General features: G+C 63.6%; 1 protein-coding gene, 1 long non-coding RNA gene and 1 other non-coding gene across 12 annotated transcripts in view; 1 reads left to right on the top strand and 2 right to left on the bottom strand.

Moving 5' to 3' along the window:
• The window catches only part of DNM2 (dynamin 2), a 67,699-nt gene that overhangs the window by 44,724 nt on the left and 329 nt on the right, over nt 1-22,646 (top strand). The window contains exons 10-21 of one of the 10 annotated variants that reach the window (XM_051838113.2): nt 100-238; nt 912-998; nt 6,763-6,833; nt 8,339-8,390; nt 9,262-9,273; nt 12,363-12,476; nt 17,278-17,387; nt 19,180-19,291; nt 19,483-19,647; nt 21,167-21,399; nt 21,490-21,741; nt 21,934-22,455. In XM_051838113.2, the coding sequence (XP_051694073.1) occupies nt 100-238; nt 912-998; nt 6,763-6,833; nt 8,339-8,390; nt 9,262-9,273; nt 12,363-12,476; nt 17,278-17,387; nt 19,180-19,291; nt 19,483-19,647; nt 21,167-21,399; nt 21,490-21,741; nt 21,934-22,000 (1,414 nt within the window). In that variant the 3' untranslated portion in view covers nt 22,001-22,455. Of the gene's footprint in view, nt 1-99; nt 239-911; nt 999-6,762; nt 6,834-8,338; nt 8,391-9,261; nt 9,274-12,362; nt 12,477-17,277; nt 17,388-19,179; nt 19,292-19,482; nt 19,648-21,166; nt 21,400-21,489; nt 21,742-21,930; nt 22,456-22,646 lie in introns of those variants that run through there. The other 9 variants (XM_051838110.2, XM_051838116.2, XM_051838112.2 and 6 more) reach the window with 9 other exon arrangements.
• On the bottom strand, nt 13,005-15,637 carry LOC138845713 (uncharacterized). The gene is made up of 2 exons (XR_011382902.1): nt 15,402-15,637; nt 13,005-13,597 (listed from the first exon to the last, which is right to left on the bottom strand). It is a non-coding gene; the product is annotated as an uncharacterized lncRNA (long non-coding RNA).
• On the bottom strand, nt 15,452-15,514 carry MIR199A-1 (microRNA mir-199a-1). Its single transcript, NR_162574.1, has one exon. It is a non-coding gene; the product is annotated as a microRNA mir-199a-1 (primary transcript).

Below are 22,646 nucleotides of genomic sequence, written 5' to 3'. Positions count from 1 at the left end.
CTCTCTCTCTCTCCCCCCTCTGTCTCCCGTCCTGCGTGTGTGGCCTGCACTGTCCCTGGCTGTCCCTCTGCCTCGTCCCGCCCTCCTCCGCATGACCAGGACGGGGCTGTTCACCCCTGACATGGCCTTTGAAGCCATTGTGAAAAAACAGATTGTAAAGCTCAAAGAGCCGAGTTTGAAGTGTGTGGACCTCGTGGTCTCAGAGCTGGCCACGGTCATTAAAAAGTGTGCCGAGAAGGTAACAGGTTTCCTTCTTACCGTCTGCACATGCGCAGCCCGCCCCCTCCCTTCCATCCGGCGACTCAGCCCCCGGGGCGTCTGGAAAGTTCTGCCTCCGTGGGACCCCCTCCGTGGACCCCTTGTCACACCCGACATCTCAGCTCCGTAGCATCAGATGACGCGCACAGGGGCTCATCGCACCGCGTCCCAGGGGACCGGCTGCCCTTGGCCTTGGCCGAGACGTTGCGTTTCCTGTGCCCTGTGCACCCTGGGGACCCTTGGAGAGAGGAGACTCCCAGCCACGCCCAGAGCCGCCTGCGTGGTCTGACGTGACGGGCCCTTTAAGAGGGTCTGGGAACTGCTCCTCCACCAGGGGGTCCCCTGGAGGTTGATGGCCCAGATGCCCCCCACCCCCCATCCCAGAACAGGCGCTCTGCACTGCTCGTGAGCTGGGCGAGGGCCCTCGGCGAACCCATCCTCCCCGAGGGCTGGGTGGGCGGGGGTGCCTGCAGCCTCCGGGGGCAGACGTGCACCCACTTTTCTCTGCCACTTCCCACCTTCCACCCCACCATCCTGCTCCCGCCACATCGCTCCTTGCACCCCCCTTCCCCGCATCTTCTGCTTGCGTGATTCACGTTGCTGCCTGGGCCACCGGAACCCCGCCAACGCGGCCACTCCGCTTGTCTCCCCAGCTCAGCTCCTACCCCCGGCTGCGAGAGGAGACGGAGCGCATCGTCACCACCTACATCCGTGAGCGCGAGGGCAGAACCAAGGACCAGGTACGGCCCCGTCTCCTTTCCCAGGCCCACTCCAGTGCGCAGCTCTTGTGTGCAACAAGGCAACCGGCCCCGCCTCGCTGGCTGCTGAGCTGTGTCAGACCACAGGCGTCGCCCGGGCCCCTGGCTGCCGCCCCCACCCCAGTCTCCAAGGCCCCTTCCCTGCCCATTTAGGCTTAAAGCTGGGCTCATCCCTGGGGCGGGCCTACTGCTTGTGTTTTGAAAGTCAGAGTTAGAGAGGGGGAGAGATGTAGGGATCCTCCATGTACAGGTTCACTCCCGAAATGGCTGCTGTGGCCAGGGCTGAGCCAAGCCAAAGCCGGTAGCCCGCCGGCGCCGCGGCTCACTAGGCTAATCCTCCGCTTTGCGGCGCCGGCACACCGGGTTCTAGTCCCGGTCGGGGCGCCGGATTCTGTCCCGGTTGCCCCCCTTCCAGGCCAGCTCTCTGCTGTGGCCCGGGAGTGCAGTGGAGGATGGCCCAAGTGCTTGGGCCCTGCACCCCATGGGAGACCAGGAGAAGCACCTGGCTCCTGCCATTGGATCAGCGCAGTGTGCCTGCCACAGCGCGCCGGCTGCGGCAGCCATTGGAGGGTGAACCAACGGCAAAGGAAGACCTTTCTCTGTGTCTCTCTCTCTCACTGTCCACTCTGCCTGTCAAAAAAAAAAAAAAGAAGCCGGTAGCCAGGAGCTTCATCTGGGTCTCCCCCGTGGCTGGGGGACTTGGGGCATCTTCTGCTGCTTTTCCCAGATCTTTTGCAGGGAGCTGGATCAGAAGTGAAGCAGCCAACGTGGCTGGCATTGTGGTGTTGTGGCATAGTGGACAGAGCCGCGCCTGCAGTGCCTACGTCTCATGTGGACGCCAGTTCCAAGTCCCGGCGGCTCCACTTCTGATCTAGCTCTCTGCTAATGGCCTGGGAAAACAGCAGAGAAGATGGCCCAAAACCCTGCCACCCAGAGGAAGCTTCTGGCTCCCAGCTTCGGTGTGGCCCAACTTCAGCAGTTGTGGCCATCTGGGGAGTGAATCAGTGGATGGAAGATCTCTCTCTCCCTCTCCCTCTCTCTCCCTAACTTTCGAATAAATAAATCTTTTTTTTTTTTTTTAAATGAAGCAACCAGTAATCAAACCAACACCACCCATGTGGTGTGCTGGTGTCTTAGCAGCGGCTTTACCCATCACGCCACAGCGCTGGCCCCGGTTGGTTGCTTTTAACCGCAGAGTTGCGTCTCCTGGTGTGTGACATTTGTGGTGCCTCTAGGTTTTCACGCTTCATTGCAAAGAGATCCACGCATGCACACTCACTAAGGCAGCAAGTGGGGCACAGGAGGAAGCGCTCATGGGAAAATGGACACTGTGAAAGAATTATGCATGGCTTTCAGAATGTCCTGCAGCAAAATGACCCCACCGTTACAGGTTACTCCCCCACCATTACGGGTTACTCCCCAAGTGCCAAGGGGTGTCACTGACCAGGCCTTGCTGGCCTGGGATCCAAGCTGGGAGCCAGGAGCTCCGTCCAGGTCTCCCACACGGATGTCAGGGTCCCAGCTCTTGGAGCCGTCATCAGGGCCTCCCGGGTGTCCATGGGAAAGAGCTGGGGCTAGGAGCTGGGAACCGACCCAGGTGCTGGCCCCTTGAACTTACGTTTTTAATTCCTTTCTCTGTGAACTGTTTAAAAAAATTTTTTTGGAAGGCAGAGTTGGAGAGAGAGAGAGAGTCTGTTCAATGGTTCATTTCCCAAATGCCTACAGCAGCCAGGGCTGGGCCCATTCGAAGCCAGGAGTTTCATCTGGGCCCCGCACGTGGGTGACAGGGACTCAAGCCCTTGGGCCATCCTCCACTGCCTTAGCAGGGAGCTGGATGGGAAACGGAGCCGCCGGGACTCTGGTTGCCTTCTTTGGCCTCTTTGCCACGGTTTGCTCAAAGCAGAGCCGGCGCGGGCCTGTGTGGGTGCTTGCGCTGTGCCTCCTGCATTTGGAGGAAACAGTTCCTGTGCCCTCGCCAGCAGTGGGCCTGTCAGTGCGTTTTCTTTTTCATTTTTGAAAAATATGATTTATTTTATTATTTATTTGAAAGAGTTACACAGAGAGAGAGAGAGAGGTCTTCCGTCTGCTGGTTCAGTCCCCAAATGGCCTCATCAGCCAGAGCTGCGCCAATCAGGAGCCAGGAACTTCCTCCAGGTCTCTCACGTGGGTGCAGGGCCCCAAGGACTTGGGCCATCTACTACTGCTTTCCCAGGCCACAGCAGAGAGCTGGATGGGAAGTGGAGCAGCCGGGACTCGAACTGGCGCCCACATGGGATGCCCACACTGCAGGCGACGGCTCCACCTACTACGTCACAGCGCTGGCACCACAGTGCGTTTCTATGGCTCAAACGATATATGTTATAAAGAAATGAGGCTCACTTAGCTCATGGATTTATTTATTTATTTAGACAGGCAGAGTGGACAGTGAGAGAGAGAGACAGAGAGAAAGGTCTTCCTTTGCCGTTGGTTCACCCTCCAATGGCCGCCGCGGCCGGTGCGCTGCGGCCGGCGCACCGCGCTGATCCGATGGCAGGAGCCAGGAGCCAGGTGCTTCTCCTGGTCTCCCATGGGGTGCAGGGCCCAAGCACCTGGGCCATCCTCCACTGCACTCCCTGGCCACAGCAGAGGGCTGGCCTGGAAGAGGGGAACCGGGACAGAATCCGGCGCCCCGACCGGGACTAGAACCTGGTGTGCCGGCGCCGCTAGGCGGAGGATTAGCCTAGTGAGCCGCGGCGCCGGCTAGCTCATGGATTTAGAGTCTGAAACCGCAAGGTCAGGTGGCCCCCTGCGTCCCGCCTCAGGTGACGCTCTCAAGGATGAATGAACGGGAGGGAAAGGCTGTGGCCAGGCAGAGGCCGGGGCCCAGGAATTTACCTTATTAATTATTAATTTTTCTTCCATCCGCTGGTTCATTCCCCAAAAGGCCACAACAGCCACAGATTGCCCAGGCTGAAGCCAGGAGCCAGGGGCTTCATCCCGGTCTCTCCCCTGCATCAAGGGGCCAAGCACCTGGGCCGTCCTCCCATGCTGTCCCAGGGGCGTTAGCAGTGTTAACAGGGATCTTGATCGGAAGTGGAGCAGCCAGGACTTGAACTGGCACCTCTGTGGGATGCCAGTGTTGCAGGCAGGGGCCTCCCCCGCTGTGCCACATCAGAGGCCCCAGGCTTGCTCTCTTACCATCCACACTCCTGTGGCAGAACCCCCGGCATCCGCAGGCCCTCCCCCAGGCCCCGCCTCTTAAAGGTCCCTGCGCAGACCACAGCCATGGGGAGGGGCCACTCATTAGTCCTTGAAGTCAGTGACATGGCCGGCCCTCACAGATGGACGGAGCCGCCCGCATCTCCCAAGGACCCCGCGGGGCCCTAGGCGTGGCCCCACTTTCTGCCTGAGGACTCGCAGGCTCGGCTGGAGGGCGGGGTTGGCGTACAGCCAGGGAGGGAGCCTCTCCCCAGCCGCCTGGACCGGGGTTCCCACAGTTCAGCATCTCCCTGGGCAGCAAAGGGCAAGGAGGAGCCTGGGCCATGTGGGGGCCTGGGCCTTAAGGCCTGTGTGCACGTGTGTTAACCCCTGTACACATGTGTGTGTGTATATGTGTGCATGTAGGTGTGTACCCCTGTGCTCATATGTGTGCATCTGTGTGTAGCTGTGTAAGTGTGGGCATGCACGCTGTGTGTATCTGTGTGCATGTAGATGTGTACCCATGTGCGCGTGCGTGTGTGTCCGTGTACATGTGTGTGTGCACGTGTGTGTGTGTGTGTGTGCCCCTGTGAGCACACGTGCAAGGGTGTTCTGTTTGACTTCTCGCTCGGCCCAGCTAGCTTCGCAGTTTTTCTTGTCCTTTGATTTGGAAATAGTTTCCGCATCAGAGAGGAAGTAGCAAAAATAGCCCGGAGCTCTGTGTGCCCCTTGCTCGGAATCAGCGGCTACCTTGTTACCCACGGCCGTTCTCAAGCCCCTGTGGTGGGTGCTTTCAAGTCAGTGCCCTTGGGGCAGGCGCTGTGGCGCAGAGCGCTGGGTAAGCCGCCTCTTCCCCACCGGCATCCTGTATTGGAACACTGGTTCAAGTCCCGGCTGCTCCACTTCTGATCCAGCTCCCTGCTAACGCACCGGGGAAGGCACCGGAAGGTGGCCCAGGTCCTTGGGCCGCTGCGCCTACGTGAGAGACCCGGATGGAGCTCCGTGCTCCTGCAGCCATTTAGCATATGGAAGACCTCTCCCTCTCTCTCCCTGTCACCGTGCCTTTCAAATAAGACAAATCTTAGAAAAATAAGATAGGGGCCGGCATTGTCATGGAGCCAGTAAAGCCTCCAGCTGCGACGCTGCGGGTGTCGGTTCGAATCCCAGCTGCTCCACTTACAAACCAGCTCTCTGCTCATGCGCCTGGGAAAGCAGCAGAGGATGGTGCAAGTGCTGGGTCCCTGCACCCACATGGGAGACCCGGATGGGGGCTCCTGGCGCCTGGCTCTGGCCTGGCCCAGCTGCAGCCGTTAGGGCCATCTGGGGAGTGAACCAGCAGATGAAAGATCTCCTTCTTTCTCTCCTTCCTTCTCTCTGTAACTGACTTTCAAATAAATAAAAAAGAAGAAATCTTTGAAAAATAAAATGGTATACAAGAAATCATGGCTTGACACACACGCCGTGTGGGATGGTTCCGAGTTTACGGGAGGGCTGGCGTTGGGCCTAGTGGATGAGACACTCACGTGCCCTGTCTGGGTATCCGGGTCCGATAACCAGACCTGCCCTGACTCCAGCTTCCTGCTACAACGGACTGGAGCCAGCAGTGAGGCTCAAGGGAGCGGTCCCGTCACCCACATGGGAGACCCGAACTGGGTCCTGGGGGCCTGGCCCTGCCCTGGCTGTGGCAGGCATTTGGGGAGTAAACCAACAGATGGACAATCTCTGTCTCTCTGCCTTTGAAATTAAAAATCAATAAATAAAAATGGAAGCTGTCATGGACCATGGATTCTTCAATTTCTCTTTTTCGTTGAAGTATAAAACTGTGCCTGTATAGTTGATGTTTCAATACGTGTGTGCAGTGTGTGTACATTTCTTAAAAATAGATTTACCATTTTATTTGAAAGGCAGAGTTATAGAGAGGCCAAGGCAGTGAGAGAGAGGTCTTCTATCCACTGGTTCACTCCCCAGATGGCCACAACGGCCGGAGCTGCACCGATCCAAAGCCAGGAGCCAGGAGCTTCTTACGGGTCTCCCACGCAGGTGCAGGGGCCCAAGGACGTGAGCCATCCTCCGCTGCTTTCCCAGGCCACAGCAGAGAGCTGGATGGGAAGAGGAGCAGCGGGGACATGAACTGGTGCCTATGCTGGCACCGCAGGGAGAGGCTTAGCCCACTATGGGACAGCACCACCACAGGGTGTATACACCTTTTGATCTGTGTGTACATTGTCAGGGTAAACGTGTCTGTTTGCTGAAACAGTTACCAGGTCTCGGTTGCATTGCAGTTCTAATGCAACACTTCCTATGCTGTCACCCAATGCATTCCTCCATTCCACCCAGCCCAGGAGGCGGAGCCTCTGCCTGGTGTACTCGCTTGTGAGGCCTTGACCTCTGGAAGTAGCCATGACCCCCTCTGCCCTGCAGGTCGACCCTGGCGTGTGTGTGTGGTTGAGGCTGGGGGCTGTGCTCTGGGGTCCTGCCCCGGGAGCCGCGTGGTTTCCGGGCTCCCCCTGCTGGTGGGCGTGGGAAGCGCTCTGACCGCCTCCATACTCAGTGACCCCTGTCCCCCTAGATTCTCCTCCTCATCGACATCGAGCAGTCCTACATCAACACGAACCACGAGGACTTCATTGGATTTGCCAAGTATGTGCTTCTGGGGACGGTGGCTGGTGGGGCGAGCTGTTCCTGTCCTTAGAGCCAGGCCCCGGCGAGGCGGGAGAGGTCAGGAGTCCCAGGGCCATTCAACACGACCTGGAGGCCTTCGAGAGCTGAGAGCGGCCCCTGTCTCGTGGTCCCTGCGGCCTCAGGGTCTTTCCTGGGCCCATGTCCAGCGTCCCCCAAACTTGACCCTTTCCCCATCAAATCTCTGGAGGGGTCTCTCCGGCCTCTAGCCGTCCACTCCAGCTTTAGAAGCGGGTCCTGCCCTGGCCCCTCGTCGTGGGCCCGGAGCCGGCAGGGCGTGGTCGTATAGGTGCCCGCCCCCGCCCTCGGATCGCTCCGGCAGCCGGTGAAGGGATCCTGGCCCGAGGTGGAGCCAGTGCCCGACGGACGCCGCAGGGCTGCCTTCCCGAGCCAGGGAGCGCGATGGGTCAGGGAGCAAACACGCCCCAGGTCCCCCTCGAGGGGAGGCCCAGGGCCAGGGTCAGGCTTGCGCGCCAGGCGGCAGGATGCAGCCCAGGGCCCTGCCTGGAGGAGGCCGGCTGGGTGGAGCGCGTGGCCGAGAAGTGAGCTGTGCGGGGCCCCGCCCCACCCGTGGTCCTCAGCCCCTGGGCGCCCCCTGGCGGCCGCGCGGGCTCAGCGCTGCCCTGCGGCGGCGTGTGCTCCCTGACTTCTCTCCTCTCACACGTCGTCCACAGTTCCTTCTCACCATCTCTCCTGTTTTTCCTCTCACCACTCCACTCTTTGCTCTGGATTCCTGGGCCTCCCCACTTCCCCCAGCTGTTACTATACTGAGCAGCTGGTCACCGGGTGGGTATTGCCTGCTGTGTGCCTTTCCCTGCTGTGTGACTGGGGCCGCCTGGCTGTGGGGGGGACAGAGCACTGGTCAGAGGCCCCGGGAGAAGGACCGTGAGCGAGTCGGCCGCAGGCTGGGGACAGACTCCCAGGGAGCCGGGGGCAGGGACGGCGGGCGGGCGCAGGGCCATGGGAGGGCGAGACCCTCCCCGTCCCCTGGAGGTCAAGGCAGCCAGGGGTGGGAGACAGGGAAGGAAGACTGAGAGGCGACATCCAAAGTCCCAGCCAGAGCCATAGACGAGACAAGGAAGTTGGCCGGATAAGCCGCAGGAGGAGGCATTGCTTGTGATTGTCAGGGCTGAAAAACAAAACAAACCTACGGGAAACCCACAGGGAGCTGGCAGGGGCCCGCTGGACGCCCCGTGGCCCTTGTCCATGTGCGCGCCGGCCAGGCTGTGGGATGCACACGCGAGCAGACAGCTCCGGGGCTGTGGCATCATCACGGGCCCCTGACTGGCTTCCGGAAGCACCCCGGGCTGCTGGGACCAGGGCCTGGGACCGCTGTGCCTCGGGCAGCTCTTTGCATGCAGGGGGCATTGCCCCCCCACCCCGGCCGGGCCTGGCCAGGGCCTCTCGCCGCCCCGCCGTCTCCGCGTCTCCCCCACATGAGCCCTCTCTCTCTGCTTTGGTTTCAGTGCCCAGCAGAGGAGCACACAGCTGAACAAGAAGCGAGCCATCCCCAACCAGGTAGCCCACCCCCCACACCTGCCGCTGCCGGGGGGGAGGGCATGCGGGAGGGGGCTGAGGGGCGACTGAGCCCTGGGCCTGCTCTGCCAGAGGTGGGCACCCCAGCAGCCGGCCACCCACTCCCAGCCCCAAGTGGTCGGAGAACGCTGGCGTGTTGGCAGGGTCTGGGGACACGTATCCCCCACCCAGAAGGCCCTGCCTGACGTCTGAGGCCAGGGTTCGAATCCCCTGAGGTCCTAGCAGCCCCGCAGACTGGGCGGCCTGTAGGTGGCGCCCGTGGAAGCCACATTGTTGGGGGGGAGGTGCCCCCAACCCCCCCAGCCCCCAGAGCCTGGAGGCCCAGGAACAGGGTTTGTCCTGCCCCAGCTGGAGGCCTGGACCTGTGAACAGCTCTATGAACGCCAGAATCTGGTGTCTTGGTGTGGATCGACCGGTTTTTACCAGGACACATCCTGTTTGCCAAATTGCTGCCAATATCCCCCCCTGTCCTGCTCGGGGTGGGGCGGGGCGGGGCTGTGCTGTTGACCGAGCTGGGGGAAGGACATAACCCCTGCATGACCCCTTTTGTAGTTTCAGTTTTGGTTTTTTTGGTTTTTGGTTTGGTTTTTTTGGTTTGTTTTTTTGCGCTTGCCCTAGGTAATATGTATGTTCCTTTTGTTTGTTTCGGGAAATGATAATGAATTAAATATTAACACCATGAGTTTAATTAATAGCATGTAATTTTTTTTCCTTCTGCTCCCCCTCCTGCTCTCCTCTTCCCCATTTTTGTGCTTCTCTTGCTTTTTCCTCCATCCCTCATGTCCCCTCCGTCTCCTTTCCTCCGCCCGCTCCTCCCTGATTGACCCACAACCCTAACCTTGCATTTTCAAAGGGGGAGATCTTGGTAAGTACCTCTTAGCGTGGTAGCCAATGTCATAGAGCCTCGTAGCGACGGAGACCCTAACACCCCTTCCCCCCAGAATAACGACACCAGAGCACTAAAATCCACACTAACCCGGGAGCCCTGCACCGTGGCTCACTCCCTGTCCGTTGCCCGCACGCAGACACTAACTGACCACCCCAGCCCCAGGCCTGCCCCCTAGCGGCCTCCTGGCAGGCCCATGTAGTGTCCTATGGGTCAGGGATGGCAAATACCAGGCCTCTGGCTGTGGGAAGCTTTTGCCCTTGCTGATGTCACTCCCTGGTGACAGCATGCTTTTTCCACATGCAGAAATCTTTGGCTCTTCTGCCCATGGCAGACATGGCTAATTGATCCAGCACTCTTTCCCATCACATGCCCGTGGCAGACATGGCTAATCAATCTAGCACCCTTTCCCATCACATGCCCGTGGCAGACATGGCTAATCGATCTAGCACCCTTTCCCATCACATGCCCATGTCAGACATGGCTAATCGATCCAGCTGCCTTTCCCATCACATGCCCGTGGCAGGTACTGCTCGTTAGTGCTGGCATTCTTCACTGATAAGCCACAGCCCCAGTCCTGTGGCCCACGTGACTAAACAGTCACAGTATTCCCCCAGTAGTGTCCCTGCCTGTTCCCACAGCAGACATGACCCACAGACTGGGGGCTCTTTCCTGAATGCTGCTCTGTCCAGCTGCCTCCATGGCAGTCAGGACCGTTGATGAGCCTGTTCTATTCGCCCCCGCTTCCCTATCCATTGTCCATGACAGACATCACCAGTCGATCCCAGTACACTTGTCTGCCACACCCAGAGTTCTCTTGGCAGTGCCACAGGCAGCCCCCAACCAGTCAATTGGCGTGGACCCCCAAGGAGACCCGTATTTGCCATCCCTGCCGTAGGAAACGCCTTCTCCCCTCGTGTGGAGCCGGCTGGGCTCAGTGTGGGCACGGGTGGGTGTGAGGCCTGGTGCAGCCCATTTCAAGGTGCTCACCTCCAGACAGCCGGCCTCTGCCCCAGCTGTGGCTGGTTCCCGGCTGCCGGCCACCTAGGCCCGGGTGGGCCACAGCGCCACCTTCTGGTCAGCATGGGAACTTCAGTAGCCTGAGCTGTGCCTGCGGCCTGAAAGAGGCAGTTAGGGCCCGGGAGCAAGCCTGGCCCGGTCAGGGGCGGTGCGGGAGGAACAAATAGGCCTCGGGTCCGCCGTTCCTGCCCTCTCCACTCCCGTCCAAACCCGGCCTGTTTTGAACTTGAACGGCTTCCTGCCCCAGACAGACCAGGCCACGCACCTGCGTCTCCACCCGCAAGGCGTTCAGTGCTTTCTCCTCGGCCCAGAACACGGAGCCCAGCTCTGCTGTGAGCGTGGCCTTGGCCTCTGTCTCCAGCCGTAGTTTCCACCCCAGTGTGCCCGGCTCTGGCCGGGACCCTTGCGTGGGGACGAGGCCAGCCCAGCCCGCCTTCCACCCCAGCTGTGCCGCTTCTGGCCTGCCGCCCCTGCCCGCCTGTCACTGTGCGCCCTGGACCACGTGGGGGAGCGCTGCTGCCTGCCTCCTCTGTTGCCTTCGCCACCCCTAAGTCCTGCGATGTCGGTCCCTTGGGAGTGGACCCCTGGGCACTGTCGGGCAGTTGGGGGAGGATCCACCCCCCTTGTGTCTGCCTGGCACCTGTGGCGGCCGCTCTCGGCTTGCAGCTTCCCGGCCTGGGCTCTTGTCTCAGCCTTCGGTGGGGGGTCCTGCACAGATAGCTTTCTGGGTGGCCTGGGCAGGGCGCCTGGGGGCACGTGCTCTCGTGGCTCGGGTATGTGGGTCCCTGGGTGGCCCCCATCCCAGGTGGCGGTACGTGGGCTGGCCTCTGAGGGGTGCTGGGGTGTGCCTGTGCCCTTGGGAACCAGCGGGGCCTGGGACGGCAGAGGACTTGCCTCGGGGACAGCCCCGACAGCCTGTCCCCTGGGTCGCCCTTCCCTTGTTGTCACTCAGTGCCTACACCAGGGTCCAGTGAGCATTTGCTATGTGCCCAGGTCTGGGCAGACTCGGGGCAGGCCACGCCTCCCCGCTTCACGCTCCCTGCCTTGGCTCCTGACTGACTGGCAGAGCAAATGTGGCCCTCGTAGCCCTGCAGATACTGGCTGGTGGTATGGCCACAGTCAGGGGCTTCCTCCTCCTGTCCCTGGGCAGGGAGATGGCCACAGAGCGCCTTCATGCACGCACTGGGAAGAGCCGGCCTCCCAGCTGGCTGCAGGAGTCCCGAGAGCCGGGACAGAGAAGTCCATGCCCTTGGCCTTGGGGTCACCAGGTGGCATCTGGCACCTCAGTCCTCAGGCGCACTGTAGCCAGACCCACCCCTAGCGGCCCCGACCGCTCTCTGCCCTGGGGGCCCACGCTGGCCCTCCCCAGCTGTCTGTGGCCACGCGCAGCCCACCCGCCACTGCTTGGCCCTGTCTGTCGCTGCCTCGGCTCTAGGCGGCCCTGCCCCAGGCTCCGTGTGCTTCCCGCCGCCCCCCGGGGGAGCCCAGTCCAGGTGGAGGGGGGCAGCCTCTGGCCTGCGGGGTGTGTGTGAGCGTCAGGTGAGGCCCTGGGCAGGGGTCCCAGGGCTGCGGGGTCCCCAGCGCAGACTCCTGGGGTGTTGCCAGAGCAGAAGGCTGATGCTGGGCGTGGGGCCCGCGTGGGGCCCTATGTGCCAGCCCTGGCGGGTCCTGAGCAGGGTGGGCCGGGAGAAGCGCCTTGCAGGGGCCCGAGGGTCTGGCGCTGAGGGCATCCCTGGCCCCCAACACAAGCCAAGGTTCGAGTCCTGGCCCCGACGCCCAGCGGGCAACGTTTGACACCCCCCCCAATGATAATCTCACATTCCTGGTCCCCCACCAGTCCAGGCCCTCGCGCCCTGGCACCCTGCCTCGGTTTCCAGCGGCAAGGGCTCGGGGTAGGCAGAGTTGGGCTTCTTGGCTTCGGGCTCGAGGTGTCTCTGCCACTGGTGGTCCCTGGCTTGGCGCCTGCTGTGGAGCGAGGGCGCTGCACGCCGTGCTGGGGGGCGGGCGCGGCGCGGCGCCGGCCCTGCTGACCCACGGCCTCCCCCCAGGTCATCCGCAGAGGCTGGCTGACCATCAACAACATCAGCCTGATGAAGGGCGGCTCCAAGGAGTACTGGTTCGTGCTCACGGCGGAGTCGCTGTCCTGGTACAAGGACGAGGAGGTGAGTGGCACCTGCCCCCTCTCCGTGGCACCCTTCTTGCATTTGCCAGGGCCTCTGGGCACCACTGTGCCTCAGGTTCAAGGGCCGGGACAGGAGGGCTGCCACCAGGAGCCAGCATCTTGCACTGAGCCTGGCTCCGGGTCCCTCCTGGTCCCTGGGGTCGGGCGTGATGGCTCCCGGAGAGACAGAGCGCCAGGGTGGGAGGGTCAGCAGTGAGGGGGCCACAGCCAAAGGACGGGGCCTCAGGTTTGTGGCCAAGCTGCAGGGTCCTGGGTTCTGTCCCCTACGGAAGCAGCCAGGCCCTTAACCTCTCGGGCCTCAGTTTTCCTATCTGTGAAGTGGGGTGGAGTGGTGCCTGCCTTCTGTGTGGAACCTCTAGAACATTCCACCTGTGTGCGTCCTGGTGGGTGACAGTGACTGGGCCCCGCAGGGTAGGCTGCTGCAGTAGCCCGTGGGCGGGGCCTGAGCAGTGCCCCCGCCCCTCCTCCTCAGCACCAGCCCAGCCTCCCCGCCTGATGGGACCATCTCTTTTAAGTTTAAAAAAGATTTATTCTCTTTATTTGAAAGGCAGAGTTAGAGAGACAGGGATAGAAGGTCTTCCATCTGCTGGTTCACTCCCCAAATGGCTGCAACGGCCATTTCTGAGCAAGGCTGAAGCCAGGAGCCAGGAGCTCCATCCGGGTGTCCCACGTGGGTGCAGGGATCCAAGCACGTGGGCCATCTTCTGCTGCCTCCCCAGGCCACAGCAGGGAGCTGGATCAGAAGTGGAGCAGCCGGGACTCAAGCCGGCGCTAAGGTGTAGGGTGCCAGTGTTACGGGTAGCCCCTTAACCCGCCGCGCCATGCCGCAGGGCCCAGCCCAGTTCTTGCCCAGTCTTTGTAATGGCCTGGAAGTGGAGCGTGGGTGACACTGGGGCCACTGTGCCGCTCTCAGCCGGCCTCGGCTCGGTGAGCCCGGCTGCTGGTTTGGGTCTGGAACAGAGGCCCCGGAGAAGGCGCTCCCGGCAGGATGGGTGTGTCTTGCTCGTGTCTCGCAACCTGGTGGCCGGCGTGCGCCCCAGCTCCCAGAAGGCCGGCGTGGCTGCCCTGGTGATGGCTTCCGTTGAGTCTCCCGGCCGCCCCCTGTTGGGCTCAGGGCGACAGTGGTTTTGCCGGAGATCTCGCTGTGCGCCCAGGGCCAGCTCCTTCCCGGGCCTTGAGCCCTCGCCACACAGCGGCTTTCCTGCTTGTCCAGTACAGGGGCGGTGCAGTTCCCCTGGTCCCCCCCCCCCGATGGCACAGCCCCTGCCACGGCCCAGCACCCTAAGGGGCAAGGCCAGGCGGCTCTGCTTCCCCCGAAGCACCCCCTCCCCCCAGCTCGCCTCCTTGTAGTTTATTACAAATGTATTTCTTTGAAGGAGGGGTGGGGACAGAGAAAGAGAGAGAGACATCTTCCATCTGCTGGTTCACTCCCCAAATGCCCACAGCCGCCGGGGCTGGGCCAGGCCAAAGCCAGGAGCCAGGGGCTCCATCCGGGTCTCCCATGTGGGTGCAGGGGCCCAAGCTGTTGGGCCACCACCTGCCGCCTCCCAGGCGCATTAGCAGGGGGCTGGATCGGAAATGTGGACTGACTGGGCCTTGAACCCAGCATTCTGGGATGGATGCAGCCTCCCTGGCGGTGGCGTCACTTGCCGTGTCAGGTTCTCCCCCAGCTGTCCTGCTCCAGATGGTTTGGGGGTGCTCTGGCTGTGCCCGGCACTGGGGCCTCCCAGCAGCCCCAGCTCTGGGAAGGCCGCCCCCTCTCCGGAAGTCTTCATGCCCCGGGGGAGGCTGTCCTCACCCCGTGTGTCAGGTGAGGGAACGAGGATCTGAGCAGTGGCTTGTCCTGTGTCACAGCCAGGGAGGGCTCTGCGTGCGGGTGTGCCGCCTGTGGACCCGAGGGACGCCCCACCCTTGCGTATCAGTCACTGTGCTCCGCCCAGCCCCAGCACAGTAAGGTTTGGGGTGAAATGTGGAATCCCCCCCATGTGGGGCTGCACTCATCTCTAGGAAGTTTCTGGAACCCCAGCCCCACCTGCGGGGCCCCGTCTGAGGTGCTCTGTGCATGTCTGGAGTCCCCATGGAACATTCTAGAACCGAGACCAGGCACAGCCTTGTCCCTGCCCCAAGCCCCTTGAGGAACCCACTAGTCTGAATCAGAGTGGTTCCTCAAAATAGCCGGGCTGGGGGGTCGGGGTGACCCTTGGTCCTTCCCCCACCCCCATCCTGCCCCCACCGTCGGGAACGCGCCTGCCTTGGACGCAGCAGCTGCCGGGTGCGCGGGGGCTGCTCTCAGGGCTGTGGGGGTCTTCCGAGCTCCCCGGGGCAGTGGGGGCTGGGCTCCTGGGCCACCCCAGCCCGGCGGTGCCCCGTGTGGTGGCCTCAGAAGCCCGGGGTTCAGGGCCCCTTGGATTTCACCTGCGCAGGGGCCCCTTCAGTCTCCCTGCATCCAGAGAGCCAAAGCGGGAGCCCCCGCCCTCCCTCAGGGCCCCAGACCGGCGGCAGGGGGAGTATGGGCCCGAGGGGCGGGCGCCCGGGGAATGAGAACCAGCAGCCTTGTGGAAGCGGCCTGTGTGTGCCCCACACACAAAGCGGGGGAGGGGGGGCAGGCGCACAAGTGACCACCCGGCAGGGCCCAGCCTGTGTGTGCCCGACACAAAGCTGGCGGGGGGGCAGGCGCACGAGTGAGCGACCCCCCCACGGGGCCCCCTGCCACCTCGCTGCAGCAGCCTGGGGGTGGCGAGCTCTCAGCAAACAAAGGACGCTCCCTGCCGTGGGGAAGGGGCTTGGCCCGGGACCCCCCAGCTCTCCCCAAGCCCCCCCCACCCCGCACGCCCCTCCTCTGCTCCAGACCTTCTGTCTCGTCCCCTCCGCAGCGGGAAGCAGGCTGGTGGCAGGTGACACTCACCTGGGGCGGGGGTGGGGGCCGTCCGTCGTGCCGCTGGCCCGGGCCCAGCCTAACCAATGTGCAGACTACTGTACACATCTGGAGTCCCCTGAACAGGTAGTCTGAACACTGGGCGGGCGGGGCCGGCTGTCTCGGGGCCCCAGGCCGCGGGGCCCCCGCTGCGCTGCAGCCATGTGCGCGCGCCGTGCGGCCGCTCCTCGGTTCCTTGTGACGTGGCAGGGCTGGGGCCGCTGCGCATCTGGAGAGAGCTGTGGGTTTTCAGGAAATCCTACGGCGGGGGGAGGGGCGGGGGCGGGACGGAGGGTTTGGGTCGGTGGCCTCTGTGCACCCGAGCAGCTGTCTTTGGGGGCCCCGGGGCGGGGAGCAGGGGCGCACGCATGCCTCTGCGCGTGTGCACGCGTGCTCGCGTGTGCGTGGTGTGTGCTGTCGGCTTGAGCAAGGCAGCCGCCCTGGTCCCGGGCAGGATCTGGCTCTAAACAGTTCCAGATGTGGCGTCTCGCGCTGGGCCCGATGGCCCGTGACTCAGTGACTTGGCCTGGCCGGCTGGAAGCTTCCTGCCTCTTGACACGCGAGGGTGGGGGCCGCAGAGGCCCTTCTGGAAACTTCCAGGCAAGGGACAAACGCGCCTGCACAGGCCCCCGCCCTGGCCACTGCCAAAGCCCCCACAAGCTGTTCCCTGAGAGGCTGGGGAGACCCAGGCCCTGCATCCCCGGGCCTTGCCTGGGACCCCTGGTGCTTTCTGAGCCACCACCCACCCCTTGGCCCCCAGCCTGCATGGGGGCAAGAGTGCCTGTACTGCCATGGCCGCTCTACCCTGTCCCGCCCCCAGCCTGCACCTCCCACCTCTGACTGAAGACCCGGGAGGCAGAGAGAGGGAAAGCCGACTTTGACCACCGCCAGGCAGGGCTCCTGAGGTCACGGAGCTGGGCCCAGCCTGCCCCACGCCCCATACAGATGCCCGAGCCTCGAGCCAGCACCCACCTGCCAAGGAGCCCCCGCCGGGCGCCCCCCACCCCACTGCGGCTGTGTTGGATTTCTTTCTGGGCCCTTGCAGCAGCAGGGGGGAGGCACGTGACGAGTCTGGAAGCCCACGTGGTGGAGAAAGGCCCTGGGGGTGCGGCGTGGACAGAGAACTTGGCTTTGTGTCAGACGGGCCTGGCCACCTGCTGTGTGGCCCTGGGCAGCCAGCGTCCCTCTCTGAGCCTGGGGCCCAGCCTGCCCGAGACTCCTGGCCAGCACCCACCTGCCTCTCTGAGCTGATGCGGGCAGAGCCTGGCACTGGGCACTGGGGGCGGCTGCGGCTGCGGCTGCGGGTTACGTGTGGTCTCCCGCCCTCTCCATGTAACTGCTCCAAGGAGCAGTGGCCGTGGCACTGGAGGGGTTGCCCGCCTCAGCAGTGGGGGCTTCCAGGCCTGGCACGTGGGTGGCCCTTCCTGAATGGGGCTTTTTCCAGCTCTGGGGTCACCCACGAAGCCACAGCCCTGTCCCCCTCTGTGCCTCAGTCTACCCCACCGTGAAATGGGTGCATGATGCTTGTCGTGGAAACAGCCTAGGTCGCTGTCCGTCCCCTCCGTCGAGTGACAGCTTAGAATGTGAGAACTCCCTGTGTGAGGGTTGCCAGGGTTGAAACAGGGATGGGAGCCCCCGCCCTCCAGTCCAGGTGGGGGACACCTGTCCGTGCATAAGACAAGGTCCGTGGTGGGTGGGGTTCTGTGAGCGGTGCGTGGGGAGGAGTCCAGGAAGGTCCCCTGTGCCCGGATGTGGGGCAGCGTCCCAGGCAGAGGCCCTGGAGCAGGTGCGTGGCTGTGCTGGCGGCGGCACAGGACGCCCTGGGGTCACGTCAGGGCCCCGGGTGACTCCTCGCTTGCATCCTCAGGAAAAGGAGAAGAAGTACATGCTGCCTCTGGACAACCTCAAAATCCGCGACGTGGAGAAGGGCTTCATGTCCAACAAGCACGTGTTCGCCATCTTCAACACGGAGCAGAGGTGAGGCCCGCGGCCCGCCCCGGGCTCTCGCGTTCTACAGAGGGAGTCGGCGAGGAGCAGGAAGACACTGCAGGTGCCGCTGACGCCTCTCTGCGCTGAGACGGGGGTGCAGGGAGACCGCCAGGGCCTGGGGAGCCACCGAGGGTTCTGGGCAGAGCAGGGACAGGGCCTGGCTCGGATGCTCACCGGCGCCCTCTGATGGCTGTGGCGGGGATCACAGGGCAGTGGAAACTGGGCTGGTCCGAGGACGTGGGGAAGACAGGATGGATTCTGGGTGCCAGAGAGAAAGGAGACATGGACAGTGACCTTGGGGATTTGGGCCTGTAGCCGCCATCGGCAGAGATGGGAAAAATGAGGCAGGGTCATTGGGCAGTCGGCAGCAGGTTTGGGGCCATGCGTGGGGGAGAGGTCACAGGGGTTGGGGGGAGGAGGCTGTGGGCATCTGGGCAGGGGTGGGGCCCGGGAGGAGTCACTGCCTCCACAGCATTCAGTCTGGAGGTCAGGCGAGCGGGCGGGGCCCTCATCAGGAACCAAGGCCTACGGGCCACAGAGCTCAGCGGTCAGCAGAGGCCGCTGGGTCCGTGTGAGTGGCCACAGTGCACGGCTGGTCCCAGCATTCCCGACAGCTGACCCCTCCGCCCTGAGCCCGGTGCCCCCCTCAGCAGGACAGGCCATGACCTGATGTGTCATTCAGGAGTTCAGGAAACCCAGAAACAAAGTAGCCATCTGCTTGTGTGCGGGAATGCCCCCACCTGTCTGCTCTGGGCAGTGCCCGAGCCGGGAGATCAGGTGTCTGATGAGCAGGCACGCAGGCCCCGCCCCTGGTCCCCACTGGCTGAGTACTGATGAGAGCAGGCACGAAGGCCCCGCCCCTAGGTCCCCATTGGCTGAGTACTGATGAGCAGGCACGCAGCCCCCCCCCCAGGTCCCCATTGGCTGAGTACTGGGGGGTGCACAGTCTTCCAGGACACAGCTTCAGTTACAAAGTTGCCTTCCTCTTTCTCTGTACTTGTTAATTTTCTTCCCTTTCCCCCTGTCACCAACCCACAGCTGTGCAAAACCTGTCCAGAGGCCGGGCCCATCCCTCGCCCCCGTGGGCCGTGCCACTGAAGTGAGACAAAAAGCTCACTCCCTCCATCATAAGTTCGGGTGGACAGCGCTGCTCTGGGCTTCCTGAAAAACACCTCAGTGGCAGCTCCCCGCTGGGCCAGGGTGTTGTGGGGCATGTGCCCACCTCGGGAGGCTTGGCAATGACCTTGGCCCCCACCGAGGCACACGGGCGGGGGGGCAGGTGGATCCCAGGGAAGGAGAGGCGTCGGCTGGGCCAGCATGAGCGGAAAGCCACAAATTCGACTCTTGAACTTGGGCCTGGCCCTTGACAGCGTAGCAGGAACAGGAGCAGGTGCAGGCCCATTCACAGGACCCAGCTGTTTTGTTTTTGAGAGTGATGGATTTATTTGAAAGGCAGAGTGACGGGGCAAGGGGAGAGAGCTCCCAGCCGCTGGTTTACTCCGCCATGGCCACAATGGCCAGGAGCTCCATCCGGGTCTCCCACGGGGGTGCAGGGCCAAGCACTCGGGCCATCTTCTACTGCCTTCCCAAGTGCACTAGCAGGGCGCTGGATCGGAAGTCGAGCAGCCACTTCTTGAGCCTGCGCCCATGTGAGATGCTGGCATGGCAGGCAGCGGCTTAACCAGCCGTGCGCCAGCGCCGGCCCCAGCTTGGATGTGAGCCCAGACCAGCAGAGCCCAGAGCCCAGCCCTCGCGGTCACGCGCCTCCTTGCCGCCCCAGGAACGTCTACAAGGACCTGCGGCAGATCGAGCTGGCCTGTGACTCCCAGGAGGACGTGGACAGCTGGAAGGCCTCGTTCCTGCGCGCCGGCGTCTACCCCGAGAAGGACCAGGTACGGGGCCCGCTCAGGGGCGGCGGCGCAGAACGTTCTAGAACTGAAGGCAAGCCCGGGATGCACACAGAAGGGGATGCTGTCTCCCTGTCCTTGAGGCCACGTCCCCAAATGAACCTGTTGGCGTTCCCAGGAGCCGGGAGGGTCTGGCCCGGGGCGCTCGGCCCTCACTGCCGCTCCCCCACCTGCAGGCGGAGAACGAGGACGGGGCCCAGGAGAACACCTTCTCCATGGACCCGCAGCTGGAGCGGCAGGTGGAGACCATCCGCAACCTGGTGGACTCGTACGTGGCCATCATCAACAAGTCCATCCGCGACCTCATGCCAAAGACCATCATGCACCTCATGATCAACAGCGTGAGTGCCCCGGCCAGCGGCCTCAGCGGCCAGGCCAGCCAGGAAGTCGAGCCCGGACAGGTCAAGGAACCTCCCCGAGATTGTAACTCTGCCTTTCAAATAAATCAATCAGAGAGACAGAGAGCCAAAGAGAGAGAGAAGAGCGGCCCAGGCCACAGCCAGAAAGTCGAGCCCAGACAGGTCAAGGAACCTCCCCCGAGACTGACTGATTGATTTGAAAGGCAGAGTTACTGAGAGGCAGAGAGAGAGAGAAAGAAAGAAAGAGAGAGAGAGAGAGAGAGACCCTCCATCCGCTGGTTCATGCCCCAGATGGCTGCAATGGCTGGAGCTAGGCCAACCCAAAGCCAGGAGCTTCCTCCGGGTCTCCCACGAGGATGCAGGGGCCCAAGGACCTGGGCCATCCTCCAATGCTATCTCAGGCCACAGCAGAGAGCTCGATGGGAAGTGGAGCAGCCGGGACTCGAACCGGCGCCCATATGGGATGCTGGCACTGCAGGTGGCAGCTATACCTAGAAGTGGGGTTTTCCACCCAGGCTGAGCCCGTGTCCGCCCCTGCCCTTAGGTTGGGCAGCTGAAGCCCCCCCTTCCCGGCTGTCCCCAGGGACCCCGAGCACCGGGGCTGCTCCTGGTGAGGGCTGAGCAGGCGCACCGCTCCCTTAACGCGCATGCCCCTCGAGCCTTTTGAAGACCCTGTTTGGAAAGAGTTATTTATTTTGGCACCCAAATAAGCCACGTTTATCCACGGCACCCTGAGGCCCCTCTGCGACTGTGCAGCGGCAGTGCACACAGGGGCCTCGCCTCGTTCTCCCCAGCGCTTCTCACCCACACACGCACGCACGCACGCACGCACGCGGGCCCTGCAGAGGGAGGCGCGTGCTTACACACGGGCGTCCTGCAGGCAGTCCCCACCTGCCAGTGCATTGTTTGAGAAGATGTGTTCACCCGAGGCAGGGATTCACAGGGACACCATCAGTGTAAGAAAGGGGCTGTGCACATGTGTAAGGCGGCCGCGGAGCGGGCGAAGCCTCTGCCTGTGCCACCTGCATCCCCCACGGGATCGGTTCGAGCCCCGGCCGCCCCACTTCTGACCCGGCTCCTGGTCCTGGCTCTGGCCTGGCCTGGCCTGGCCTGGCCCTCTATTTGGGGAGAGAGGCGGGGATGGAAGACCTCTCTCTTCTGTCTCTGTCACTCTGCCTGTCACGAAGATGAAAATAAAATACGCACCAAAAAGTGCACGGAAAGACCGAATTAAAGGTCTGAGTTCATTTTGGAACAGGAAAACGGTGGGGATTTCAAAAGGCTTTTTGCCAAAATAAACTCATGCCTTTCATTCCATAGTCCGGAAACTTGAAACTTGGTGCCCCTAGGACACACTGTAAGACAGAGGGGCTCGCCTGGCCCCGCCCCGCGGCCTGGCCCCGCCCCTACACCCTGGCCCGGCCCACCTCCAGCAGCCTGGCCCCGCCCCTCCAGCGGCCTGGCCCTGCCCCCGCGGCCTGACCCCGCCCCCGCCCCGCAGACCAAGGCCTTCATCCACCACGAGCTGCTGGCCTACCTGTACTCGGCGGCCGACCAGGGCAGCCTGATGGAGGAGTCGGCCGACCAGGCGCAGCGGCGCGACGACATGCTGCGCATGTACCACGCGCTGAAGGAGGCCCTCAACATCATCGGGGACATCAGCACCAGCACCGTGTCCACGCCCGTGCCCCCGCCCGTCGACGACACCTGGCTGCAGACTGCCAGCAGTCACAGGTGCGGCCCGGCGGCTGGGGGCGGGGCGGGGCGGGGCGGGGCGGAGGGAGGAGCCCCCAGCTCACGGCCTGTCCGCCTTCTCGCCCGCAGCCCCACCCCACAGCGCCGGCCCGTGTCCAGCGTGCACCCGCCAGGCCGGCCCCCCGCCGTGAGGGGCCCCACGCCGGGGCCGCCCCTGATTCCCGTGCCCGTGGGGGCGGCAGCCGCCTTCTCCGCGCCCCCCATCCCGTCCCGGCCCGGCCCCCAGAGCGTCTTCGCCAACAACGACCCCTTCTCGGCCCCGCCTCAGATCCCATCTCGGCCAGCGCGGATCCCCCCCGGGATCCCCCCCGGCGTGCCCAGGTGAGGCCCGCAGCCCCCAGCCCCAGCCCCCCATCGCGCAGGCTCCCCAGGGAACGCACCCGCGTCACACACAGCACAGGGGTCGGCGGGGGGTGCAGCCGGGCACCCGGAGCGGGGGGGCGGGGTCCCGTCCCTGCCATGCCTCACGCCGCCCCCTCCCCTCCCCGTCTGTCTTTATTCTCTTTGCAGCAGAAGACCCCCCGCGGCGCCCAACCGGCCCACCATTATCCGCCCGGCCGAGCCGTCCCTGCTCGACTAGGCTGTGGGGGGCGCGTTTTCGGGGTTCAGGAGCTCCAATGGCCTGGGCCCCCCTGCGCCCCTAAGCCAGCCCCTGCCTCCTCCTGAACTCCGCCCCCTCCCGGGCTGTTCGGGCCCCGGGGCGGTTGCACTTTGGGGACAGGGGCCGCAGGGCGCCATTGAGAAGGGGGGCCCCCGGCCGTCCCAGCATATGTCCGCCTCCGGCCGGCGCCGCCCACTCCTTCCAGGGCCTCCTTAAGCGCCTGCCCCGCCTCGGCCGCCAGCGGTGCCTTTGCCGGGCCGGAACCTCAGCGCGCACCGGCCCCCTGCTCCCCCCGGGTCCCCAGGGTGCCTGAGGCTCGGGACCCTGGGGGTCAGGGAGGCTGTGGGGGGTCAGCCCCGCCGGCCTGGGGTGGCCACTGAAAGTGCCTGCAGTCTGTACCTATGAATAAACTTAATAAAGGGAAGAACATTCTGGCGGCTGTGTGGGCCTCGTGTGTGCGCTCCGGCTGCGGGGACGCCCGCCTCTCACTCGCTGGGCGCTCTGCTCTGGGCAGGGTGGCTCCTTCCAGGAGGGCCACCCGGCCCCCCATCAAGGGGTGGGGCCAGAGCGCGGGCACGCGCCGCAGCCAGGTGGCCAGCGCCGTTCAACTCTGCTCTCTGGTTTT

This window comes from Oryctolagus cuniculus, chromosome 16, assembly GCF_964237555.1.
Source record: "Oryctolagus cuniculus chromosome 16, mOryCun1.1, whole genome shotgun sequence".
In the NCBI taxonomy this organism is placed as follows: domain Eukaryota; kingdom Metazoa; phylum Chordata; class Mammalia; order Lagomorpha; family Leporidae; genus Oryctolagus; species Oryctolagus cuniculus.
The sequence above is the reverse complement of the archived record's forward strand: the minus strand, read 5'-3'. Positions and strand labels throughout refer to the sequence as shown.